At 42.2% G+C, this 23,092-nt stretch overlaps 1 protein-coding gene across 2 annotated transcripts in view; it reads right to left on the bottom strand.

Annotated features, from left to right (window-relative positions):
- cdk14 (cyclin-dependent kinase 14) overlaps positions 1-23,092 on the bottom strand; it is a 241,305-nt gene that overhangs the window by 26,241 nt on the left and 191,972 nt on the right. For both annotated transcript variants that reach the window (XM_034217206.1, XM_034217207.1), the window contains one exon: positions 20,599-20,725. In XM_034217206.1, the coding sequence (XP_034073097.1) occupies positions 20,610-20,725 (116 nt within the window). In that variant the 3' untranslated portion in view covers positions 20,599-20,609. The remainder of the gene's footprint in view (positions 1-20,598; positions 20,726-23,092) is intronic.

Genomic DNA, 23,092 nt, shown 5'->3' with positions numbered 1-23,092 from the left:
GATCATGAAAGTGTTCTCAAAGCTGGTGAAGGTGCAGCTAGTTTGAATGGCTTTGTATACTGCAGGGTAGCTGGTGGATTTACTCCAGGTGGAACTAAAGTCTGATTCAACACTTGATTATATTTCACATCATTCATCCACATCTGTAAAGTAACTAAAGGTATTAAATACATGTAGTGGAGGAAAAGTACACCATTTACCTCTGAACTGTACTTAGTTTCTTTATACCACTGCAAGTTACCCAATGTACCGACATTGTTTCACCGACCTTTTGTGGTGTTTTGACCTGCAGATGAAAAATCCTAATTCTGTAACTAGAACTTCGGATTGAGATTATAACAATGTCATATTATTTATGCTGCGCAAGCAGTGGCAGGGCTGTCTCGGGACTGCTTTTCAATTGCCAGTTTTGAACGTTTCCACTTTTGGCTACAAACATGTAAGTTGTTGGTAAAGTCTTGCTTAGAATTGAATCTAGCTTCATAAGTATAAGAGCAACATAAACACAGCTTTGACGTAATTCTGCCATTGTTGTTATTGAGAGGGAGATACACGCTGGTGTTCCTGGGAAAGCAGCGACATAAACATGACGTGGCGCCGATACGCCTCTGATCTGTGGAGAACAGTTTTTCAGAAGGTTTGCAAGCTGAACAAACTCCGAACAAACACAAGCCCCACCAACTTTAGCTAAACTCATCTGATCAGAAAGGGCTCTATGAGAGTGTAGAAATGATCAGGAGTAAACAACAAGCGACTATAAGCAGGATTGATATGGAGCCAGCGCTGGATGCAGTAGTATTTCTGTCTTCTATCTATTTATACCACATGTTTTTGTGTAAAATCGGGACACTTTAAATGTATTTTTGTAGATGACAAAAGATGAGTAGAAAGCAACCCTTTCCCCGACAGAGCATAGCTTTTGAACGATTCTGCAAAACACAAGATTAAGTGCGGAGACAGTGTCTCTACACTTCTGTGCATGGAAACTAAGTTATAGTTAGGCACTAAATGATGTCCTTTTGTTGTTCTATTGTTTATGTTTTTATGTCTTCTTGTGGAACCTACTGCTGCAGGTCTCCCTTGAAAAAGAGATCATTGATCTCAATGGGATTTTACCTGGATAAATAAAGGTTTTGAATTGAATTGAATAAAGCAGGTTAAGGTTCAAAATGACCACTATTGGATTGTGCATTACGGTTTGAGACTCACTCACCCACGACTGACCTCCACTCCCTTTCTTTCTGCTTTCCTAAGAACACAGCGCTCCTCATTGGCACAGGACGGACATCATGCACTGCAGAATTGTGCAATACAAATGGAATGCCTTGGGATACCAAACCTCGCAAAAAGCCCAACTATATTAGATAAGATATAGTGAGGGCTGACAGAAAGAAGATTACATCTTGGCAGTGTAGTACCTGTTTCTCTTTTTCTTCTTCGTGTTCATGTTGTTCATGTACTCACTAGAAAAGGCCAACATATCCAGAATAAACAAGGCCAGTTGTTTGGAGTGTAACGCCCTGCTTTAAGGATGGGCGACAAACTCAATCCAACTATCCTAACTGATTGAGACCTGAACACAATCAGTGACACAATGTCCGCTCTATTGATCCATCACTGACCTGAAATGAATTGGCTGTACAGCACGTCAGTAAACACCACAGTGTATATGTGGGTCGGTGGAAACAAAACAAAAAAGGAAACCAATGAATGTCATCTTAGGAAGAAAGTGGTCATGGAATATCAGAATTACTACGGTTATTGACAACGAAACCTAATCAATTCCTCTTGCAAATTAGGAAACATGCATTTCATGTTTTATTCTGCGGAAATTTCAAAAATAAGCGTGATATCTGTGCAACATTTGAACCCTCCTGTCGTGTTTGTTTCTCCCCCTTACTTTAGTGCTCCCAGTCTAATATGAACATCTGTTTTAACACAAAGAACATTAATCATCCCCAAATGTTATTAACTTTTCATATAAGAATAGACACTGAAAATGTATTCCAAAATGAACATGGTTTTTGATTTGGTTGTGTTCTATCTGATGGATTAACATAATCTAGGGTTACCCATTCATTATATGGCGGTCATTTTTGAGCGGGAACACCATACTGTAGGTGTCACAAAGTTCACTAAACCACTCCAAATTCAATGAAAGTGGTGATCAGCAATTTAATATTTTCAAATGCCTGCTGTGGAGGATATCATGGTCTTGAAGCAATCAAATGTAAAACACAATACTTTGATTGATGAAAGCAGTAAATCGGCCAGATTGAACCGAAGACGACAGGAGGGTCAAACAGAGAGCCCGGGTCAATCTCACTGAAAAAGCGTTAACTTATTAGGTAAAAAAATGATTAGGTTCAACTTCACATTATTGCTTTCAACTAACCTAATATTGTTATGTGAAATCCATTGACACATTTAATTAAAGGTTCAGTTTCTTCAGTGCAGGCACACGTCTTCCTGACATCAACCATTGAGGGCCATTCGTTCTTGCAGGTAGAATCAGCATGGTACACCGGTCAACTGGACACACCTTCACAACAGAATCCAGGGGAAGCAGTCCCCTCCCCTCCTTCACATCCCCTTCTTGCCGCCCTCCTCCCTGCAGTGGGCTGCATACTGGGCCCAGTGTTTTCAGGCCACTCATACAGGGCTGCAGTGTGCTGTTAACATGCAGACTCATGCAGAGTGTATCATTTGTGACTCATGTCCAATTCAGATACAGTCAGTCTCCTGCTGATTTCATGCCTGGGCTCGCTGATGAATGCTGGGAAAACGGATCTGGTACAGTACAGTCACAAGACCCTCATCCTGCAGCCAGTAGTCAGAGGCGCTGAAGAATGCCTCCACTCTTTTGGATTAAATATGGAAAGTTTAATGCTAAAAGCTGTTTCATTTCCTAGCAAATAAGTATTCATTTTTGTTTTTTAAATGTTAAATTCAGATGTTGTATTATTGGGGACACACATTCAGACCACCGTGGGAAAGTCCCTATCCAACTCAGGATAATCGACATACAGAGTTATATCTGATTAGAATTACAGTTCACCTTTAGAACCATTCCAAGGCTTTTATCAAATGTACAATAAAACAAATCAGACAGTAGAAGTTCTATGAAATCTTGGAGAAAACTTCCTCAACTGCTGAACTGTCTGAAAGAACCAATTGAACCATGACATTGGTCATTGGATTGGTCCATCTGCCCATCCATCCAATGCTTTAGTCAATTTAAGATATACTACTATATAAGTGCATGTTCACCACCTGTCTCCAATATAAACATTTACACCGAGTGCCCAAATCACCCAGTGCCAACAGCTGCCTATAACAAACAAATAACAAATTGCATCAATGAACTTACTGAAATAGTCCTTTTGTCTTGGATACAGACTTTCAAATACTAACATTTACATTGTCATAACATTTGCTGTCCATATTTATCTATGGTTCCCTTCTTGAGCATAATCCCTTTAACACGGCTGGAACATCTCCCTTGTAAACAGTGACTGACAGGATCAAATAGACGGATTACCATGGAATTCAACAAGTACCAGAACGCTCCCCTGAGGATAAACCAAATTCAATATGAAGATTGTACATCTCTTCAGTCGTATGAAACTCAATCAGGTCAAACTATGATCACAATATCATGATCTTATCATCAAATAATGAAGACATTTGCAGAACCTGTACCCTTTTCATTTTCGATGACTTTGTGACCTCATCACAAACCTTCAGGGCAAACTTCACAAGTCTTCCCCACAGCCTGAAGGCCCTGAACATATTGAGAGCATCAGTATGTTGAGTCTAGGGCCCACGAAAGGCCTTTACCCTCAGAATGACATTAATGCAAGCAGTACAGATGCTTTCATTGGCAGACATATACACACTGCACTTCTACTGCGTGATGCGGCCCACACACGTGAACTCACAGGCTTCCCTCCTCCTCATGTTCAATGGACAAAGCTCCACTGTCCACACTGCACCCTTCCGATTGGCTTCTTAATCAGATTTCTATGGGGAATTGTGTATTACTATGGTACATCGAGAATCCCTAGGGTATGAAGGAAAACCACATCTTGTAGACTTAGTGACGAGGCAAGGCCATTTCTCTAAATGTCTTTTGGAACATCGATCACTTTGCATGTTCATTCATCCTCTGATATCTGATGTGCGTATATGATACAGGATGTTTGTGTGTCTGCACTGAAACCATCAAATTGTGGAATGACCAAGAATAAACGATCAGATATAAGTACATGACTCATCTCTCGAGTTTAGGTTGTAAGCCGATACCAAATGTCATTAGTGTGCCCATACATCCTTATTTGGAGTGGCGTCGCATGCAGTCAAAGTTTGATCTAAAGCCAATATGAAAGTTTGGCATCAGAGCATTACAAGGAATTTTATTTTCTTGCATGCTCCAGTTTTGTTCCAAACTCCAGTCCAGCACCTCTTGCTGGTTTGCCAAGAACAAGAACAAGATGAAGATAAGAAGATGAATGAGTGTTTTGAGAGGGGTTGTGTGAGGAGTCTCCGTTACAGCCCACATTGACATGATTTGTGCTTAAAGAAATACAAAGGCAGCCAAATAATTACAGAAAGTATGCACGAGCACTGCCAGACACAGAACATTAGAACGCAGCAAGTCATGTTTCCTGCCACATGATAATATTGACTTTGCTTTTATCATTTTTGTTCTTCACCACTTCCAGAGCAAATATCTCCTAGTTTAGCTGCTAAATGTACTATTCAATTAATGAGCTAGTTTATTTTGTTGTCTTGATCCACTCTCTCACTTCTCTTATTTTTCATTTCTTCGCTCCTCGGTCTCGGTGTCACCGGAAGTTGATTTGTCTGCACCATCTTGAGTAGCGTCCCAGTGGCCTTATTTGTGCCCGAGGACCGAGGATCGAGGAGCGATAACGGAGGAGCGATAATCGAGGAACTACCAGACCATCCTCCGGTGAAGGGTGGGAGGGACTAGTCGCAGGGAAACGACGCAAGTGAGGGACGCAAGGAATCCATTTAACCGAAGTGAGATGCAGCCCAGGTGTTTGTCTGAGCTTCTTCCCTGAGAACAGCTGTGTGCTGCAGCTGGAGAGGTGAGTGTTAGATGAGCTTGAACACTTTGGAGAAGATATGTCCATGTGAGTTAGAAATGCTTCAGCTTGTCCCCGGGCTTCAGGAATGTACTGCATACATGTTCAGAAACAAGTGAAAAAAGGAGAGGGACAAGGGAAAAAGTGTTCATACATTCTGAGATCAGTTCAGGTCTGTGATGTCACACAAGACAAACGATTCGTCAAGTAGTGTTTGATGTTATGGAAACACTGATCAAATGTGTGTGCTGAAACATAACTTCAGAAGAAATGGTTCGGTTAACAACGATAAGATACTGTAGTTCCACAAACTGCAAACCATTGAAAGCTTTATTATTTACACTCAAAGCTTGTTTCTAAAAAGCTGTTGCACTAATGAGACTTCAGCACAAATAAGCCAGGACTTTTTGCAGCTGCAGATGTTGCTTCTTCGCACTTGCACCGAATGTCTGCGTATGACCTACTTCACATACGTGTGAAGGATAAGGAGCAGCCAGACACTAATGCTTAGCAACAGTTAGGGATGCATTCTACTTTGCAGGTGCTTTTACAATTACACCGTTTCTTTTTTCTTATCTGTGCACGTGAGGGTAAGTGAGAATGTGAGTGTTTACTGGCTATGGTAATATGGCCTACATAGGAACAAGTTGGCTCTCAGTATGGAAGATATACAGGAGATTATCATATGGTTCATATGCTGCTAATGTGTTTAGTATTATTTTAACAAACTTAAAAGTCATGTTGATATGTTTATGTGAGCCACTTACTGTATGTTTGGTGCTACTGGCCTTCCATGACATAGTTTGAGTTTGTTTAACTTATATAAGTGATGATTTCCACATCTACCTTGCCTGAGATGAAGGTAGATGCCGCCTATCACAGCGCACTGAGATGTGTCACTAACTGTAAAGCACTTACTCATCACTGTACCCTGTATGCCAAGGCAGGTTTTCCATCACTTACTGTACGGAGGCTCAGTCATTGGTACACGTTCATTTATAAAGCCATGCTGGGTAAACTACCACCTTACTGATATCACAGAGAGTCTCAAGTAGCTGTTGCCTGAGATCCCAGGATGTGTTTTTATTACAAGTGCCAAGTGCTAGGACTGTTTGAGGCACTAAAGCTTTTATGTGCGCAGCTCCTCTAGCTTGGAACACTCTGCAAAACATATTAAAAATGAGCATTTTGGTTCCCCTGCATCATTTTAAAGCACAGCTGGATGAAATGATATTTGATACTCCTGGTTTGTAAACCGTACCCCTGTCATTAAGTTGTATGTGTCCTCTTTGTTTTCTGTTACATGTGTAACCAATGTGCGGCAGGTCTCCCTTGTAAAAGAGATCGTTGATCTCAATGGGATTTATGGGATAAATAAAGGCTACAAACAAATGAAATCATTGACATGGTGAGAAAGCAAGCACGTGACTTTGTCTTTGCATTTCTAAAATCTTGTATCAAACCTCAGACTGTGTTGAGAGTCATAAAGGAGCAGGGACTGGTCAACTTCAGATCTCTGTTTCAGGCATGCAGAACTATATGGAATTGGTCAGCAGATTGTTTTGAATGGAATGCTATTTGAAAGCGTCAAAGGATTCCTTGGAGTCGCTGACTGGGTTGAACAGGCTTTCAGATTAGTAATGAAATAAAAGTGAAGTCATTTCTGCTGTAGATCACATCTCTGCAATGCTGTCTGCAGTCATGGTGGAAAGTGCTCAGTAAGAAGATCTGTCCTCATGCTACTGTTGTGCCATGTGACCTGCAGTAACTCACATGTCAACTGTGTCTTCTATTCATGTATACATGTTGGGAGATTGATAGGCTGGACAAGCATAATGTACACTGTCTTCTATTCAATACTCTATAGATATTTATCCTCATTATTGACATACATGTTCACAGTTTTTTGTATTTTGTTTATCTTCTACTGCTCATTTGTTTATCTGTATTTACTACTATTATTTCTTTTTATTTACTTCTCATTCATGTGCGAGGTCTTATCTATGCTAAAAGTATAGCTTATCTCCAATCAGATTTTGGAGCATGTCCCTTGGCTTGATAGGAAGAACTGTATCTGAAAAGAGCCTGTGTGTGACCTCCCTGCTGTGCTCTATAACTGAATCATCTTTGCTCACAAAACAGGACTGGGTTATCAGGCAGGGAGGAAGCAACATGCTTACAGCCCATAGACATTTGAACCATCCTTCTTGTATTGATGTGAGCTTGACTCATTATCCCACAGTGCTTTTAATCACAGAGTTCAACTCATTAGCATACTTTATTTGCCACTAATTCTCTCAGCGGAGACAAGAAGCTCCAGGTCTGCTGCTGTTGGCTGCACCACAGAAGAAAGACATTCTTTTTGTTTTCTTTTTGGAGGAGCAAAAAAGGAAGGAGATACATGTGCAATGCTCATTAGGGAGAGCCATATGGTAGAGAACATAAGAAGAGAGGGGGGGAACTGGGTTCTGGAGAGAGTGAAAGCGGTACAGCACTCTGTCTGGAAACAGCCCCCATTGTTGAGATTTGTTTACAGCTATTTGGAGGCAGCATCCTGACTGCTGTCACTGTATCTTCTATCTGTTTAAAGTTCTCCTCACAAGGGTAAACGTGTGCATTTGACAGAGAGCAGAGAGCAACTGAGGGTGTTTCCTTCAGAGTGACTTTATGGAGGAAGGTTACAGCACCAGAGATATGGAGAATAAAGCAATACTCCCCTTCAGACAGGTGGGAGATGGAGTGCTGAGGGAATGAAAGGAGAGCATGACTGTGACTATAGACTCATGATAATGGAGTCAGATCTCCTCCTACGTGTCAGCCACTGATCAACAGACTATACATGAAATCAATCGTGCTCCTCCTGCAGGACTCCTCCTCCTCCCATTCTGTCCTTCACCTCTTTTCTCCTCCTTCAGCCTGATCTACTTTCTGTTTTGTCTTCATTCCTCCTCCTTTGTCCGGCTTCTCCCCCGTCCTCCTTCCCCCTGGCTTTGTCCTCTCATCTTCTCACTTTTCCTCTCAGACTCGGACCTGACAACAACTAAGACAAGTTTCTAGTGTGTACCACATCCCTCCGTCCTCCTCCTCCTCCTCCTCCTCCTCCTCCTCCTCCTCCTCCTCCTCCTCCTCCTCCTCCTCCTCCTCCTCCTCCTCCTCCTCCTCCTCCTCCTCCTCCTCCTCTTATACACCTTCCCATCACTTCTGTTAGCCTTGCATACGTCTGCCTCTCTTCTGACCGTCTTACAGAGCAAGCCTCATCACATCCAATCCCCTGACCTGTCAATCATCTTCACACAGAAAGTGAAGCACTTCTACACATGTAGACGTTATCGCTCCGTCTGCAATGACTGTAGTCCGTCCAATCCAGATGACACTAAAATCACTATGCAGTCATATGGAAAATACAATTTAAAAAATGTATTTGTGCTAATAACATTAATAATCTGTAAATTCATCCTGATTAATCACTCGTTTAAAATACTGGTATTTACTTATATCTAGGGGGAAGATAAAACCTGTGTGGTGTAAACAACTGCAGAGAAACTAGGAAGAGAAAAACTAGGTTTCTTTAAAATAACATGCCAGCTTAGTTTAGAAGATTTCTGAATGATTGGCACGAAGCTGGAGAATGTTCTGACACAAAGCAACATCATGGACAAAGCCACAGTCATGGGGTCACTGTGTTGACTGTGCTCTAGCATCTCTCTCTGCTATCATAATGTAAGCACAATCGGAGAGTCATTTGTGTTTGGATTTTTTTTAACAAGTTATTATTTTGAACAGTCCAAGTTAATACATTCATTATTTAAAAGTTAGACTTGATGCTCATCTTGATATCACAATGTTTTTATGTAAGTAATCATTGAAGTCGGTCACAGCCAGCTCACTCCAGGCAGCTAAGGTAAGGTCTCTGCTTTGTTTTGGAGCACTTTGTTTCTCTCCAGGCACACATGTCTCTGACCAGCCTGTGAGTCAGGTAGGTTTGCAGACCTGAGAACAGTTCAGCAGAACACACAGTCACATCCAGCCTGAACACTCCTCTGTGTTGCGTTCTGTAATCTACAACAGTGTGTGTTCCTTTGACCAAGCCTTCAATAACCCTTCAGTATTGTACGATATCACTTTCAGCTTCTAGCAGCCTTTTTGTGTTTTTCTATGTTTGCTCCAAAAGTCCCCACCAGCAGTTAGCTGTACTGCTGCTACAGAAGCCCCTCCTCTAATGCTGATAGTAGAGCTACTACCCCCACCAAGACATGTGGAAAACCTGCCCCGACCCAACATGCATAAATTCATTTTCAAGGAAAAAAAAGATCTGAAATTGGCTGGAGGATAATTAGACCTCAACAGACTCTGATGGAGATAAGCAGCGCAGCAGCACGCAGCAACACACACTCACACACATCTGCTCAACTACACACTCTGTGATGACGCTGATGCTGAGGATGATGATGATGATTATTATTATGATGACAAAAAAGTATGTAATAAGAGCTGATGAAGTGTCTGTGTTGAAATAAGTACTCAGATTCATCAGTTAAGTAAAAGTAGAAATACTTTCGTCTTAAAATACTCAGATTTAAGTAAAAACTCGAAATAAAAAATCTTAAAAATACAGTAGTTTATAATAAGTATTATTGGAAAATCTACTCAGTATGCAGAATAGCTCTTTTCACAGAGTTATATATAATATGTACATCACGTTTTTAAAACTAACAAATATATGTGGCATTTAAATGTATTCGTAGTTTTTCAATGGGGCCTATTTTATGACAATTTACTAAAATACTACTAATAGTATATAATACTGTATATAATTACTATTAAAATACCGGGTATATTATTAGTACAGTACTATATTTTATCATGGGCTTTTCTATGTACAAAGTGACTATGAGTGTTAATTTCATTTAGTGGAGTAGACGTATATATAACATAGAATATAACAAAGAATATAAATACTTAAGTAAAGTACCACTATGTCAAAATAGAACTAAAGTACTGTACTTATTTACATTCCACCACTGTTCTGCTCTGATCCACTTACATGGAACCGCACTGGGGCTAACCTCTCCAGTGTTCCTGGTTATTACAATCTGATTGGACCAGCTCTGGACTGGGGGGGGGGGAGCAGTGAGTGTAGTGAGTGTTGGCAAATGACAGATACTGCATGATGATTCAGGAAGGGAGTGAAGAGAGAATGATAAGAAGTAAAGATGAAAGCACGGAGCCTGGCAACGCATCTTCATCTGAACTCCATGCAGCCTTATGAGAAGTTCATATTACAAGATGCACATGCAACATGCATATCTCTTCATATAAGAAAATATTCAGCATGTTATGACCCCTAACTGAAGCCTCTGTGCACGTCCACATTTCAAGCACAAGGTTTAATGAGAGCCTGTGTCATCTACTGCCTTCATAATGTTCCGTGAGGATACGATGAACTGAAAGCCCATATAACGGGCAGGCACTGACTGCGTCACGTTATGAAAGCTACCGGGGGAGGAGAACTGGCGGATTTGACTGAAGGCTCTCCCTTTCTTAAGGCTATGCCTGCGGTTATCCTCCCCCCCCCCCCCCCACATCCTATCGCCCCCCCCCCCTCCGGCTCACAGCGGGGATGTACTTTAAATCACTTTGTCCTCTACCTAGAGAAACTTTCTGACAGGTCGTTTTATGGACCGTACAAATCTATTTCTTCCCGCTACAGAGCCAAAGAGATTCTCCACTGTCCTGTTGACTTTGTACATTTTGGAAACTGATGGCTTAAGTAGAAAGACACCGGGGTAGAAACACACCAGGGGGGAAATAGTGCTTTTACCTTCAAGAGAAATGTCTGCATAGCTATGAAGGTTTGCTGCATGGTCACTCGGATGACACCTAAGGCGAGTGTGAATGTGTGTGTGTGTGTGTGTGTGTGTGTGTGTGTGTGTGTGAGTGTGTGTAGATAAATGGCTGGCACGGCTACATTCCGGACACTACAGTGGAGCTCTGCCTGCAGCTGTTATCTTCAAAGTGACACAGTGCTGTACTGTCGTCGACCTGTGATGGCTGACTGCACACACATACACACACACACACACACACACACACACACACACACACACACACACACACACACACACACACACACACACACACACACACACACACACACACACACACACACACACACACACACACACACACACACACACACACACACACACACACACACACACACTGACGAAAGGCTGCTGCTGTGTGTGAAGCCCAACACCAAGCAGCAGGTTCAGCTTCTATGGAACATGGTGCATTGACAGCATCTGGGTCGAGTAAATGAAATATGCTATTGATGGTAGCTTCGCTATTTATAAAGCGCAGGTTGTGAGGTGATAGAGATGGATTTGTATTACTATCTGCATCTTTTAGCATGGGTTATCTCACTCAGTGGTACCATTGCAAATGACCAGCTAGTGGAGTCACACACTGATATATTATATTAAAAGGTGCTGTGCAAACTATTGACCATTTACGCCGCAGACACAGAGCAACAGCAGCTTGTTTTGGAGTTGTGTTTATTGTCACCAGATGAATCCTTTACTATCAATACCTATCTAAGTCCCTTATTAACAGGTAGTGTACATAATGAAAGCTTCTTCTCTGAAAGCAGGGAGATGAGAGTGGGAACACTGAACCAAAACAAAGTGCTGAAAGAGGCTTAGGACTCCGCACAGCATTATATCTGTTGTGTCATTGCTATGAAAAACCCCTTTACATCTCACATAGGAATGTATGTGTTGAAAATGTTATTTGTTTAATCATTACTAAAGCTTGAAGATCTTACAAAAATAAAGGAACAAGCAGGGATGACTATATTACGCAAATATCGACCTTTTTGTATGTCTGTAACAATGGTTTTATCCTTTTGAAGACCTTCTTTTCAAAATACATGTGTGTAACGGCTAGCTGTTTGGATGGAGGCGCTGTTGATTTCCCGTCTGTAATGTTGCTTTTTGCTCCCTGATTGGATGAATGTTTGATGCGTTATGCATTCTGACTGTGAGCACACTGCGTCCCATTCTTCACACACTCTGCCTGGAGTGAGAGCGCTGAGGCTCAGAGACAGGGCAGCTGGCTCACACTTGTTGTTGGGACTCGCAGTTGAACTGTGTGGTCACTGAGAGGATTGATGGGGGGGGGGCATTGCCTCCCCTCAGCACCGAGTTGCATCAGCTAATCTTGTGAATAATGCAGAATCATGAATAAACATGGATCAATGCAGTACTGTAAAGCAGACCTGACTCTTTCCCCTTTCCCTCCATGTTTTTCAGACCACTCCTTCTATCTCTTTTCTCACCACTTCTTTTCCCCTCCTGCCAAAATCAAACACTCCCACTCTGTCCCCGTCCTCTGTCACTCCCCCGTCCTTTCTCTAGCCGTGGCCACAGCGCTGACACACATTGTGGTGCTGCAGTATGGCTGAGGGAGTCAGCCGGCCTTCACTCTCAACCTCCTAAAGGCAGCCATCCAGCCAGCACAAAGCCTGCCCACTGGGATTCTCTGTCACGATCTGTCTTTATGGTGTTTTGTCTTGTCTTGTTTCATGTTTTATTTTGAAAGGTCTTCACTTCCTGTCTTGCCTGTTTCTGTCTGCGTTGTGTCTTGTTTGGATTTGTCTGTGGTTCCCTGTCGTTAGTTTCCCTGGTGTGTCTGATTACCCGATTGTGTTCACCTGGTGCCCCTGTGTTTTCTCCTCCCTCCTCACCTGTGTCTTGTTTCTGTGATTAGTCTTGTGTGTATTTAAGTTCTGGTTTTTCTGTCTGTCTTTGTCGGTTTGTCTTTTGTCATGACTAGTTCGTCGGTGAGTGTTCTGTTTTGTCTTTGTTGTTCACCTAGCCTTGAAATAAAGGAATTTGCACTTTAATCTGCATTTGGGTCCTACCTGCTTCACACACCGTGACAATCTCCCCACAAAGAGAAGGGGCTGCTCGCCTTCTTTGCTCTGTTCCTCTGAAGCGGCCTGCCTCCACCACCTCCTATAAATAATACAACGCTGCCTCAACAAAAAGAAACCCTGTCCTGCTCCCTCCAGCTCTCCTTTATCCCCCCTCCCTCTACCCTTCCCCTAGTACCCTTCCCTCACCTCTTTTTACTCTGATTTCACTAAACCAGAAAAGCCGGTTTAGTGAAAGAAGGAATTGAAAGAATGGTTTAATGTTAAAGGTATTTCAATGTAGCATGTACAAATGTAGTTGTTAAATGAGTTGCTCAATATATTTTGCAGTCTCATATTAAAATACACTTTAAGTCCTGTTATCTACCACACGTCATTCTCCATGTGACACTTGTTTTATTTTATAAATACTGCTGCTACTAACTTATCTACCTGAATGTATACTTCTGTAAATTGAATATATTGTATATATGTTTTTTGTTTTTGTTTAATATAGAAATATTATGCACGTGCCTTCTATCTAATAGTGTTCTATTTCTTCCGTCTCTGTCACACTCTAAATGAATAAACACATTTTGATTCTGAAATCTAAGGAAAATACTACTTTCCGGTGTATACTATCACATGGTTTGACCGTGTTTTACTGCATTAGCACTATTAAGCTGCAGGTAAGCAACAACATGAATGGTTCATAATATGTTCCCATTTTCCTGCGTAGTAGAAAAGTACTACTAATGCAAGGTGATGGCATGTCAGTACTGCATTTGGTCATATGCTGTATGGGAGAAAGTGCACTCACAAAATAACAAATTAAAACAAAATGTCTACCCCTAGTGAAGCATTTTTCCCCTTTTTTTCTGACATTAATGTTTTTGCAACTAATGAATTATGAAATGTTTTGAGAGTTATGATTATGCACTCATAGTGCTTACTTTAAGTTAGCAGGTTGTGGACTTTGTTAAATATGGAAAAAGTCAACACTGACTCCAACAACAGAAGCAACGGTTGCATAACGACTACTGTTATACATCAGCTGCTATGTCATTGCTATGCTTCCATTGATATGTGGGTCCTTCTAGCTCCTTCCGTACTAACGACCATGTTAACAGCTTTAAGGAATACAATCAATATTGTGCATTTTGTAATATTTTTTTTAATTTAATGTTTTGACTCATTGAAACTATAAATACTCAGATATGTGCATGAGTTATGTTATGAATGGCTGTGTGCATGTGTTGCTGTAATGTGTCAGTGTATTAATGTGAATGTGTGCAGAGGGATTAGGCTGCTATCAGTGCAGCTCTCCCAGGCTTTAGGACGAGCCCGGACAAAGAGGCTGATTTCAATGTAAATGCAGCAGCTGAGAGGACACAGCTCTCTCAGTGGGGTGACTTCCACCCTGCACACACACACACACACACACACACACACACACACACACACACACACACACACACACACACACACACACACACACACACACACACACACACACACACACACACACACACACACACACACACACACACACACACACACACACACACACACACACACACACACACACACACACACACACACACACACACACCTGGAATATTAAATCCGGGGTGTTTTGACTGAAGCTACTCCCTGATTTGAAGAAGTTTGCACAAGTTGTAGACTAGGAAACACTCTGAGATAAAAGCTGCAGATCTTGATGTGTTCAGTGTGTCTTTGCACCTGTCAGTAATTTCAGATATAATCTGGTCCTCAGTGCTCTCTATCCAGAGTCCATCATTAGGATGGCATTATCCCCTGCCTGGCCTCTGCTCCTCTTATTACATGCAAATAGTGCAGCTTTATCTGAGGGGTGAAAGAGAGCCCGTCTCTAAAGAAAGGGACACCCTCCTCTCCCACTCAAAGCCATTCCTCCATCTATTACTGCATTCTCTGCCTCAGTGCACACACACACATCTCATGGCGTCAGTGACACAAAGGCTGGGGTGGGGCTGGGATGGGGGGGCAATAAGTGTTGAGAGAGTTGTCAGTGTGATGAACTAAACTGCTAACTTTAAAATGTCCGCTCTGTTCTCTGGTGCTGCATCACTGTTTCATGGGCTTTCCAATCTTCCAACACATCTACATACTGACAGTAAACGTACATACAACTTGTGTCAGCACATTAGCTACAACAATATGTTAACTAAAGGAAAGGCTGTACGAAAAAAAGTACAATTTCCTTAGTGAGGATTGCTACTCTATATTTGGGAAGACCGGGAACAAATCAATAAATAGAAAATGGGATGATAATAATGCTAAAGTTTTAATAAAATAAAAGTTGAGATACATAAACACATCAAATCTTTGTATACACATTAAAACATGTTATAGGCCAGATTGCCTGCCACAAAACGATTCAATCCTATAGTAGAGTAAGGTCGCATTCACACCTAATAGTCCGCTGCTCTGGTGCGCACCAGATGACAGTTTGTTACATTGTTTCATTTTTCAGAAGGTTTGGTTTGCGTTCAAACGGACTATAAACTTTAAACACAAGTCATGTGCTCGGAAATGCTGTTCAACCATTGGTCAGACATTAAGGGGGTAAAAACGCAAATCCCGGCCATTTCTACCGGAGCCATGGAGCATCGGCAGGTTATGTTTGCTGTTGTTAATCTGGAGAGCATATCAACAGCAACGGCGCATATGATTATATAATCAGACAATGTGCGATAAAAAACAACAACACATATAATGAGACGTTCTGCAGTAAGGAGGGGGTTTCACCGACGGCAGGTGGCTCTGACTTTTATCAAGGGCGCCGGAAGTGGGGGGGCCAGGGGGCCATTGGCCCCCCCACTTTACGGCCCTGCCCCACATTTTCGCAGCAGCGGATGCCGCGGAACACTGTACACATCCCGTTTCAATAATTCCCCTCTACTCTAAAGTCGCATCTAAAACGCGATCTGATCTAGCTGTGTATATTTTTTTATTTTTGATTGTTATATTCAATCTCATTAGCTACAGGCATTTTTGAAGCTTGTAAAGGGAAGAACACAGCTCGCCTCTCACTCGCCACTCTGCTCTTCCACAGCGCCGCTCCCCCTCCCTCCGGCTGCAATTATGAATGTAAGGCATAGTAATCATAGATAACACCGCAGGGTCCGTTACAGTTTGTTTTCATCTGATTTCAATTAAACAAAGTCTTGGCTTTCAGAATATTAAACTTGTTTCGGCAAATTCAGATGATAAATACAACTTTGAATCTTGTAACGGCATAATTACAAGAGGAGAACGGAGTAACTTGACGTCACAGCAGACATAACAACAGCCGGTGTTTCTCGTGAGGGTTTTCCCCGGGAAACAAACGCAAAAATACACAAACACACACACGTATACACCATAGACTGTATATATAAATAGACGTAGTGTCCGTGACGTCACCCATAGGATTCTGCAGAGTTGCCGTGAAGCCCTTAGTAGGCGGAGTCGGCCACTAACGGCTCGACTGTGACGTCAGAGTCTAATCCCGCCTGCTCCAATAAGGGCAAAGAGGCGGAGCCGAGGCGGGACCTGCTGCCTCCGAACTGGAAGTAAACAGAGCTAGCTCAGGCTAAGAAGCTAAGCTAACATGAAATACATGCATACCAAGTTACTGCTAACAGTGTAGTTCCCCTATATAAACGTTACATTCATAATCAAATGAGACAATCTGCAAGAGAATTAGCTATATTTTGTTATTCTTAATGCTTGTCTTTCACACGTTGAGAAAAGACGGACTCCACCGCCCGGACCTAACGGAGCCGCAGTGGGCTAGCTCCGGGACGCCGGCTGGAGCTAGCCCCCTGCGGCTCCGTTAGCCACCACTGGGATAATTGGGTCCCCTATTAACATTTGCTCCCGTTTAGCATTATGGGCGTCATAGCCATAGACTATAACAGTCTTACCCAAGGCTGAATCATAAACTAAAATGTATATGTATGCATAAAGGGTTACGTCCTTAGCTGGCTAATAAGTAACAAGCTAAGCTACCAAGCACACAAACACCTGCGAACGGGGTTAACATGTATAATATTATCATTTTAGACTTCTTGGAAGTTCTGTTAGTACATTCAAGCGCACAGCACGACATTTTAATTGTCTGGTATTTGTAACAATATTCCCTATCTCCTCTTCATCTGGTTCAATCTCCTCTTCATCTGGTTCAAAAATGTGTCCAGAGCCCCTCGTACAGAAAATCGCCTAATCGATCGCCTGCTCATTGTGTCAATGAGTCAAATGTGAGCAAGGAACAAATATACCTGCTTGAGACACAGTAAGGGAGGCGGACCTGTGAGAAGGTATGATCTATCATACAGCGCGAAAAAGAGAGAGGTTCCCGTTACGTGTGTGTGTGCGTGTGTTTGTATAGATGTTTTCCATCTGCAGGATGAACATAATACAAGTACAGTACTATGACTAACTAACGTTGTAGCCTCTATGGTTGTAGCCTAGCAGAGTGGACAAGTTGCTGTTAGCTGACAGTGAGGCATGTACGTGTCCATCAAAGTGACCACGCCCTAATTTATGCAAAAACTTTAAGACCTAATATAAATAAAAGGGTCGTGTTAGAAAACAATTCACTCACAGATTCATAATCATGAAGGTGGAATCTAACTATATCGATAATAATATTTATTGCATCCATGGGTAGAAACATGTTTTTTTCTGCTGTAAAGTTGGGCATTTTAACATGGGGGGGTCTATGGAAATTGCTCCTTTCTGCAGCCAGTCCCTAGCGGCCTATGTATGAACTGCAGTGTGTGGCACTTCCGTATTGGCGTCCCGGCTGTTCCCCAGAGTCTGCCGCTTGGTATACACACACACTCGCGAGCTTCCCCCAGACCAGTAATCCAAACGAAAATATCTTCTCTCCGTACTATTTTGATCATTTGCTCCGCTAATAATCAATCAGATCGATCCAGAGAAGAGGAAACTTTAAGGCCTTTTTCTCAAAATGATGACTCGGTGACAGTCATTATATAATGTGACATATTTTGCTTAATATAGTACAAAAACAATCCCGATATCAGAAAGCTCGGAATCTCCTCTTTCCAACAGTGTATACCACTCAAAATATGTCTTCGGGTCAATGCGACTGATTTCGATGGAGCAGCAGGTCACTTTGCATTAGGTAATACAGCAGGCAGACATAACAGGAAGAATATGTACATTTTAATCCAATCAAATAGGACATTGTCACACCATTCAAATGTATCCATGGACATTACAACCAATAACAAAGCTTAGATGTGTTTATTTGTTACGTTGTTTACGTTATGTGTTACGTTGTTCAGTGTGTGTCAGCCGTTAACCTAGATAGATAAACTTGCAAACATGTCAGAAGAACCGGCGCCTAAGAAAACAAAATACAGTCAAACTAAGCTGAAATTCAACAACTTGAATGTCACATCCCTGACATCCACAACTCCGGAGCCTGGTCCTTCAACCATAGAACCAGCTCCGGAGCCTGGTCCTTCAAACATAGAACCAGCGCAGCCAGATGAACCCCAGCAGCAGCTCTGCGGCCGCAGAGGCTGTCAAAACCGCCGCCGCCGGCATCGTTGAACCGAAACAGACTGGTTCCGACTGCATGGAGGTTTGTTGTCGGGACATTGTGACGGGCAAATAAAAGCTTATTTGGGCAAAGAGAAGGTACTTCAATGCAGAATGGTACAAAAACAGAGAGTGGTTAATTATTTGCAAAACCACTAAACGAGCCTTCTGTGAAATATGCAGATGTGATGCTGTCAAACGGCTTGTAACTTTCTCCAAATGTGGAGATGACAGCTTTGTAAATACCGAGTTAATAACTGGAACTTTTCACAGAGCTTACTTCAGTCAAAGACCAGTCAACATTCAGCTTGTCAAACAAGAGCGTAGCAGGAAAAAAGAAGAGATGGAATGAGCAACTGCGCTGTCATATGTGTGGGCTGGTCTGTGTAGTTTAATGTAGAGGAAAGGAGTGAGCAGAGGGTTGAGTTGTCCATTCTTGTTCTGTTTTCTCTGACTATCTTCCTCCTGAAGACAATCTCAGACTTTCATTTGCTCGCGCTACTAAAGAGACACGTTACCATGGAAACCAAACAATGGTGTAGCTGTATTGAAGTCCGAGTGGAAACAGTAACATTTGGTGCGTTATGTTAGAATGAAACAAATCAGATTTAGTCAGAAATCGGGAGAAATGCGGGATAAATATGACCCCGGGAGGACAACGGGAGTCTCCCGCGAAAATCGGGAGGGTTGGCAAGCAGGCTATGTCACATACACACGCACTTTTTGGCCCCCCCCCCACTTCTGAAATGAATCCGGCGCCGCTGACTTTTATGTATAGTTTTTAGTTTGATAGTTGTTTTTACTTTACACAACACTGTTCAACACTTCATTCTGCTTCACTCTTTCGCTAACGATTTTGAAGACACCTGCGTTCTTGTGACACGTAAATACTACGCTTCCTATGTTTTGGTGCGGACTGCGTTCACACCAGCGATGAACCGCTCCAGAGTTCACTAGCAAGCGGTCCGTCCGAGACCACCTCTTTAGGCGGGCCAGAGTCTGGTTGTTTAGTTCACACCGACCCAAACAAACTGCACCAAGCGGCTAAGGGCTAAGACTCATATTCTGTCAGTAAACCTCATTTGTATATTCCTATTGATGTCTTTCTGAGTTGGACATTTTCCTTATTTTGACAGAAATGGAACTTGATTGTTAAATGCTGTTTATGTGGGTTGCGATGTACCAAAAGAGGAATATGAATGTTTTATTCAAAAAGAGAACGCCTGGAAAAAACCCTGACTACTTTTTTAAAGTTGAAAAGTATAACATGTTCTCCAGTTTTGACTTGAGTCTTACTGCCTGAGCATCCTTCCTGCCCGCGTCAGAAACACTCTTTTGTTCTCACACTTTATAAGAATCTCTAAATGGTTGAAGCACCAAATGCAGGATAATCCAAGCAGCTAAAGTCTTTTCAGCGTGCTCTGAGCCCTGAATAAAGAACAGAAACACATTCTTCTGTTTCAAGGTCACAATGTGGATAACTATGATGCAAGGCTCGCTTAGTATGCACTACTTTCCCCAGGGTAGGATATTTAATGTGAGGATGACTTTAAAAACAGAACATTAAACTCAGATGTAGATAAGGCTAAATGAATTCATGCCACACATCAGACTTCAGATATTTTCAGATAAAAGACCAAAGAATAAACCGTAACTGTGATCCATTGTAGCAGTGCAGCCAATCAGATCATCACCAGGGTGGGGAGGGGTACTTTAAAACTAGTTACAATAACTAGTTATATGTACAAACCAATTATAAGTAACCTAATCTGAGTATCAAAATATAAAAGTAACCCGATTACTTTCGCACGCACGGCACGGCACGCACGCACGCACGCACACACACACACACACACACACACACACACACACACACACACACACACACACACACACACACACACACACACACACACACACACACACACACACACACACACACACACACACACACACACGGTAGTGAGAGCGTACCTGTCAGCAGGTCAGTGCTTGCCTCCAGAGGAAGCCTTCCCCTGGCTGTTCCTGCGCGCACACACCTGTATGCTGTCCCCGCTCTCTGTCTGCAGCTTGACATTTGGTACGGTGAAGATAGACGATACTGCAGGGGAGGAGACGCAGGCAGGTTAGAAGAGTGCAGGCTGACGGGAAGAGGAACATTTCTCAGTGAGAAGTTAGACACAGAGATAACAAAAGAAGATTTGAATATGTATCTGCAGTGAGAAGCTTCTTAGGGTTTAAATATTGCCGTCATAAGTATCTCTAAAGGTATTTCAATTGGTACATGACACATTTGAACTTTACTCACTTGTTTTTAAATTATAATAATGTTAAAAATTGCAATTCTAGATTCTAAATTGCTTCTAATTCTGATCATAATGTTTTTAAAGAAAAACGTCAATAGTCTTATCACTTCACTTTCGCCTTTGATTGTCATTTCCTCGCTCATACACTGTTGGTACCTCCTAAAGGAACCTGGAACGTTGGATATATTCTAAGTAGTGCTTCATTTAGTTTCAGGAATGTGTTGTTGGAACAGTTCAAACAAAAGCCGAACCGTTTGGGACTGGCACATTAAGGCCGACCTAGAAGTTAGCATAGCAGGGCCGTCTTTTTAAAACGCATTGGATTTCAGAACATTGCAGGATATAAAATCTTTAGCAAAACAATTTCTTCACCTCGTGGCAAACCTAAAACACGTTGACAAACAGTTGCCTTTGAGACCAGGGAACCTTAAAGTGGTTAAATGCTAACTCATTTCCATGTTTAAGGACTCATACCTGCAGCTCTCTATACTGTAGATGTTACGTGCACCTGTCCCTTCCTCCACATGCAGTGTCTCTGCCTGCACCATTTGAAATCCTCATGGCTCAGAGGCAGTAGTTCAGTTTAAGGGAAAACTCAAAACTCTTCTCCATTGGCTCATTGTTTCTGGTGCTTATCTTTCGGTGAACAATGGGGGTCCCAAAGTGGATTTAGCTCTAATTCCTATTGGAGCAAATGGGTTTGAAATCCTTCTCTCTAACTGGTAAATAAAGGCAGTGGAATTTCACAAAGAGCAACAGTTCTTCACTTCCGGATCCATGACGCTCTGTCCACAGAGACAGGAGAGAGTTCCCGCTGTTCTGCCAGGCACACACACTTCCTCTGAAATCAAATTAAGAATGCTACTATCCAATCCTCAGAGTAACAGAAAGCTCAGGAGCTCCATTGTCTCAGTAATTCTCCCATTGTCCCGGGTAATCTGTCTGGGTATTGTCTGGATAAATCCATGATACACATGGCAATAGAGTGAACAGTTGGCCACAGAAAGCATACTGTTCATCCCTACAGCGAGAACATGGGACATTTACTTGAAAGCATTCATTTCTCAAACATATATGACATCTGTGTTACTGGTAGTACTGGTGCTGATTCTGTAGAGCAGCTTGTACTGAGCTGTTCCCATTAGAGCATTATTACCGTGCCTGGCTGCAGTCTAGCTCTCACAGCTGGAGTAATTAGCCAGTTCTTTATCTCAAATTCACTTCATTTGCATAATTGTGACACATCCTTCCCCCACAAAACTGCGAGTGGCAAATCTGCACACACACATTGGAAGACTTTGTGTTTATCCACTCCTGTCCTAATTTCTCCAAACTGTTTGAATTCTCTCCCCTCAGAGCTCTGCTGCCTGTGTCACATGTGCCGCACAATAGAGAGGCAGAGAGAGCAAGCGAGCATGACAGAAATCAAAAGCAGCATCTCTCTCCTCCTCTGCTAGTGACCGCCGCTCTCTGATTCTTTTCAGACATGACAACCTGCTGGGTGCTGATAACAGGATTATTAATGCTGAGAATTCCTAATCGCAGGGAATTAAAAATGGAATTCTCCAATAAAATGACCACCATGTCAGTGGCAGCACACTCAGGTCTGCTGAGCAGGCTTTCACACCGCTAATGAATACCAGCTTAAGGGATTGGTGATGTACGTATAAGCATATGGATATGTCATCTCAGACAGACCTTCATTCAATAACACAATTCTGTGGGATTCATTGAAAAATAGCCTTGAATTCTTACAGCCAAATACATGCAGCACACATCTGCTTCTAAAGTGAAGCATTGTACTTCTGTAAATCACCAGGTACAGTGCATGGGTGGTGTTGAAGCGGGTGGGGGGTACGGGCAATAGTGGCCAGTGCCCCTGTTACAATGAGCTTTGACCCCTCTGTGACCCCCCTCCAACAGAGGAGCTCATATTGACAATGCAATTGTAGGTAGTGTTGTGCTGTGAATAGGCGAAGTAAACTAAAATGCATTTTATTTTTCATTATGTAATTTAATAATAATTTAACTATAACAACAATGATTTTACCAAAAAACAGCAATGATGGTATTTTATGTTTTTCGTGCGCCATACACAATTTAAATGTTAAAATGTTGAACACTGTCTTTTTCTCTTTTTGGCCCAGCATTAAATCCGCCCC

The sequence above is a fragment of the Gymnodraco acuticeps genome, unplaced genomic scaffold, assembly GCF_902827175.1.
Source record: "Gymnodraco acuticeps unplaced genomic scaffold, fGymAcu1.1, whole genome shotgun sequence".
NCBI lineage: Eukaryota > Metazoa > Chordata > Actinopteri > Perciformes > Bathydraconidae > Gymnodraco > Gymnodraco acuticeps.
The sequence above is the reverse complement of the archived record's forward strand: the minus strand, read 5'-3'. Positions and strand labels throughout refer to the sequence as shown.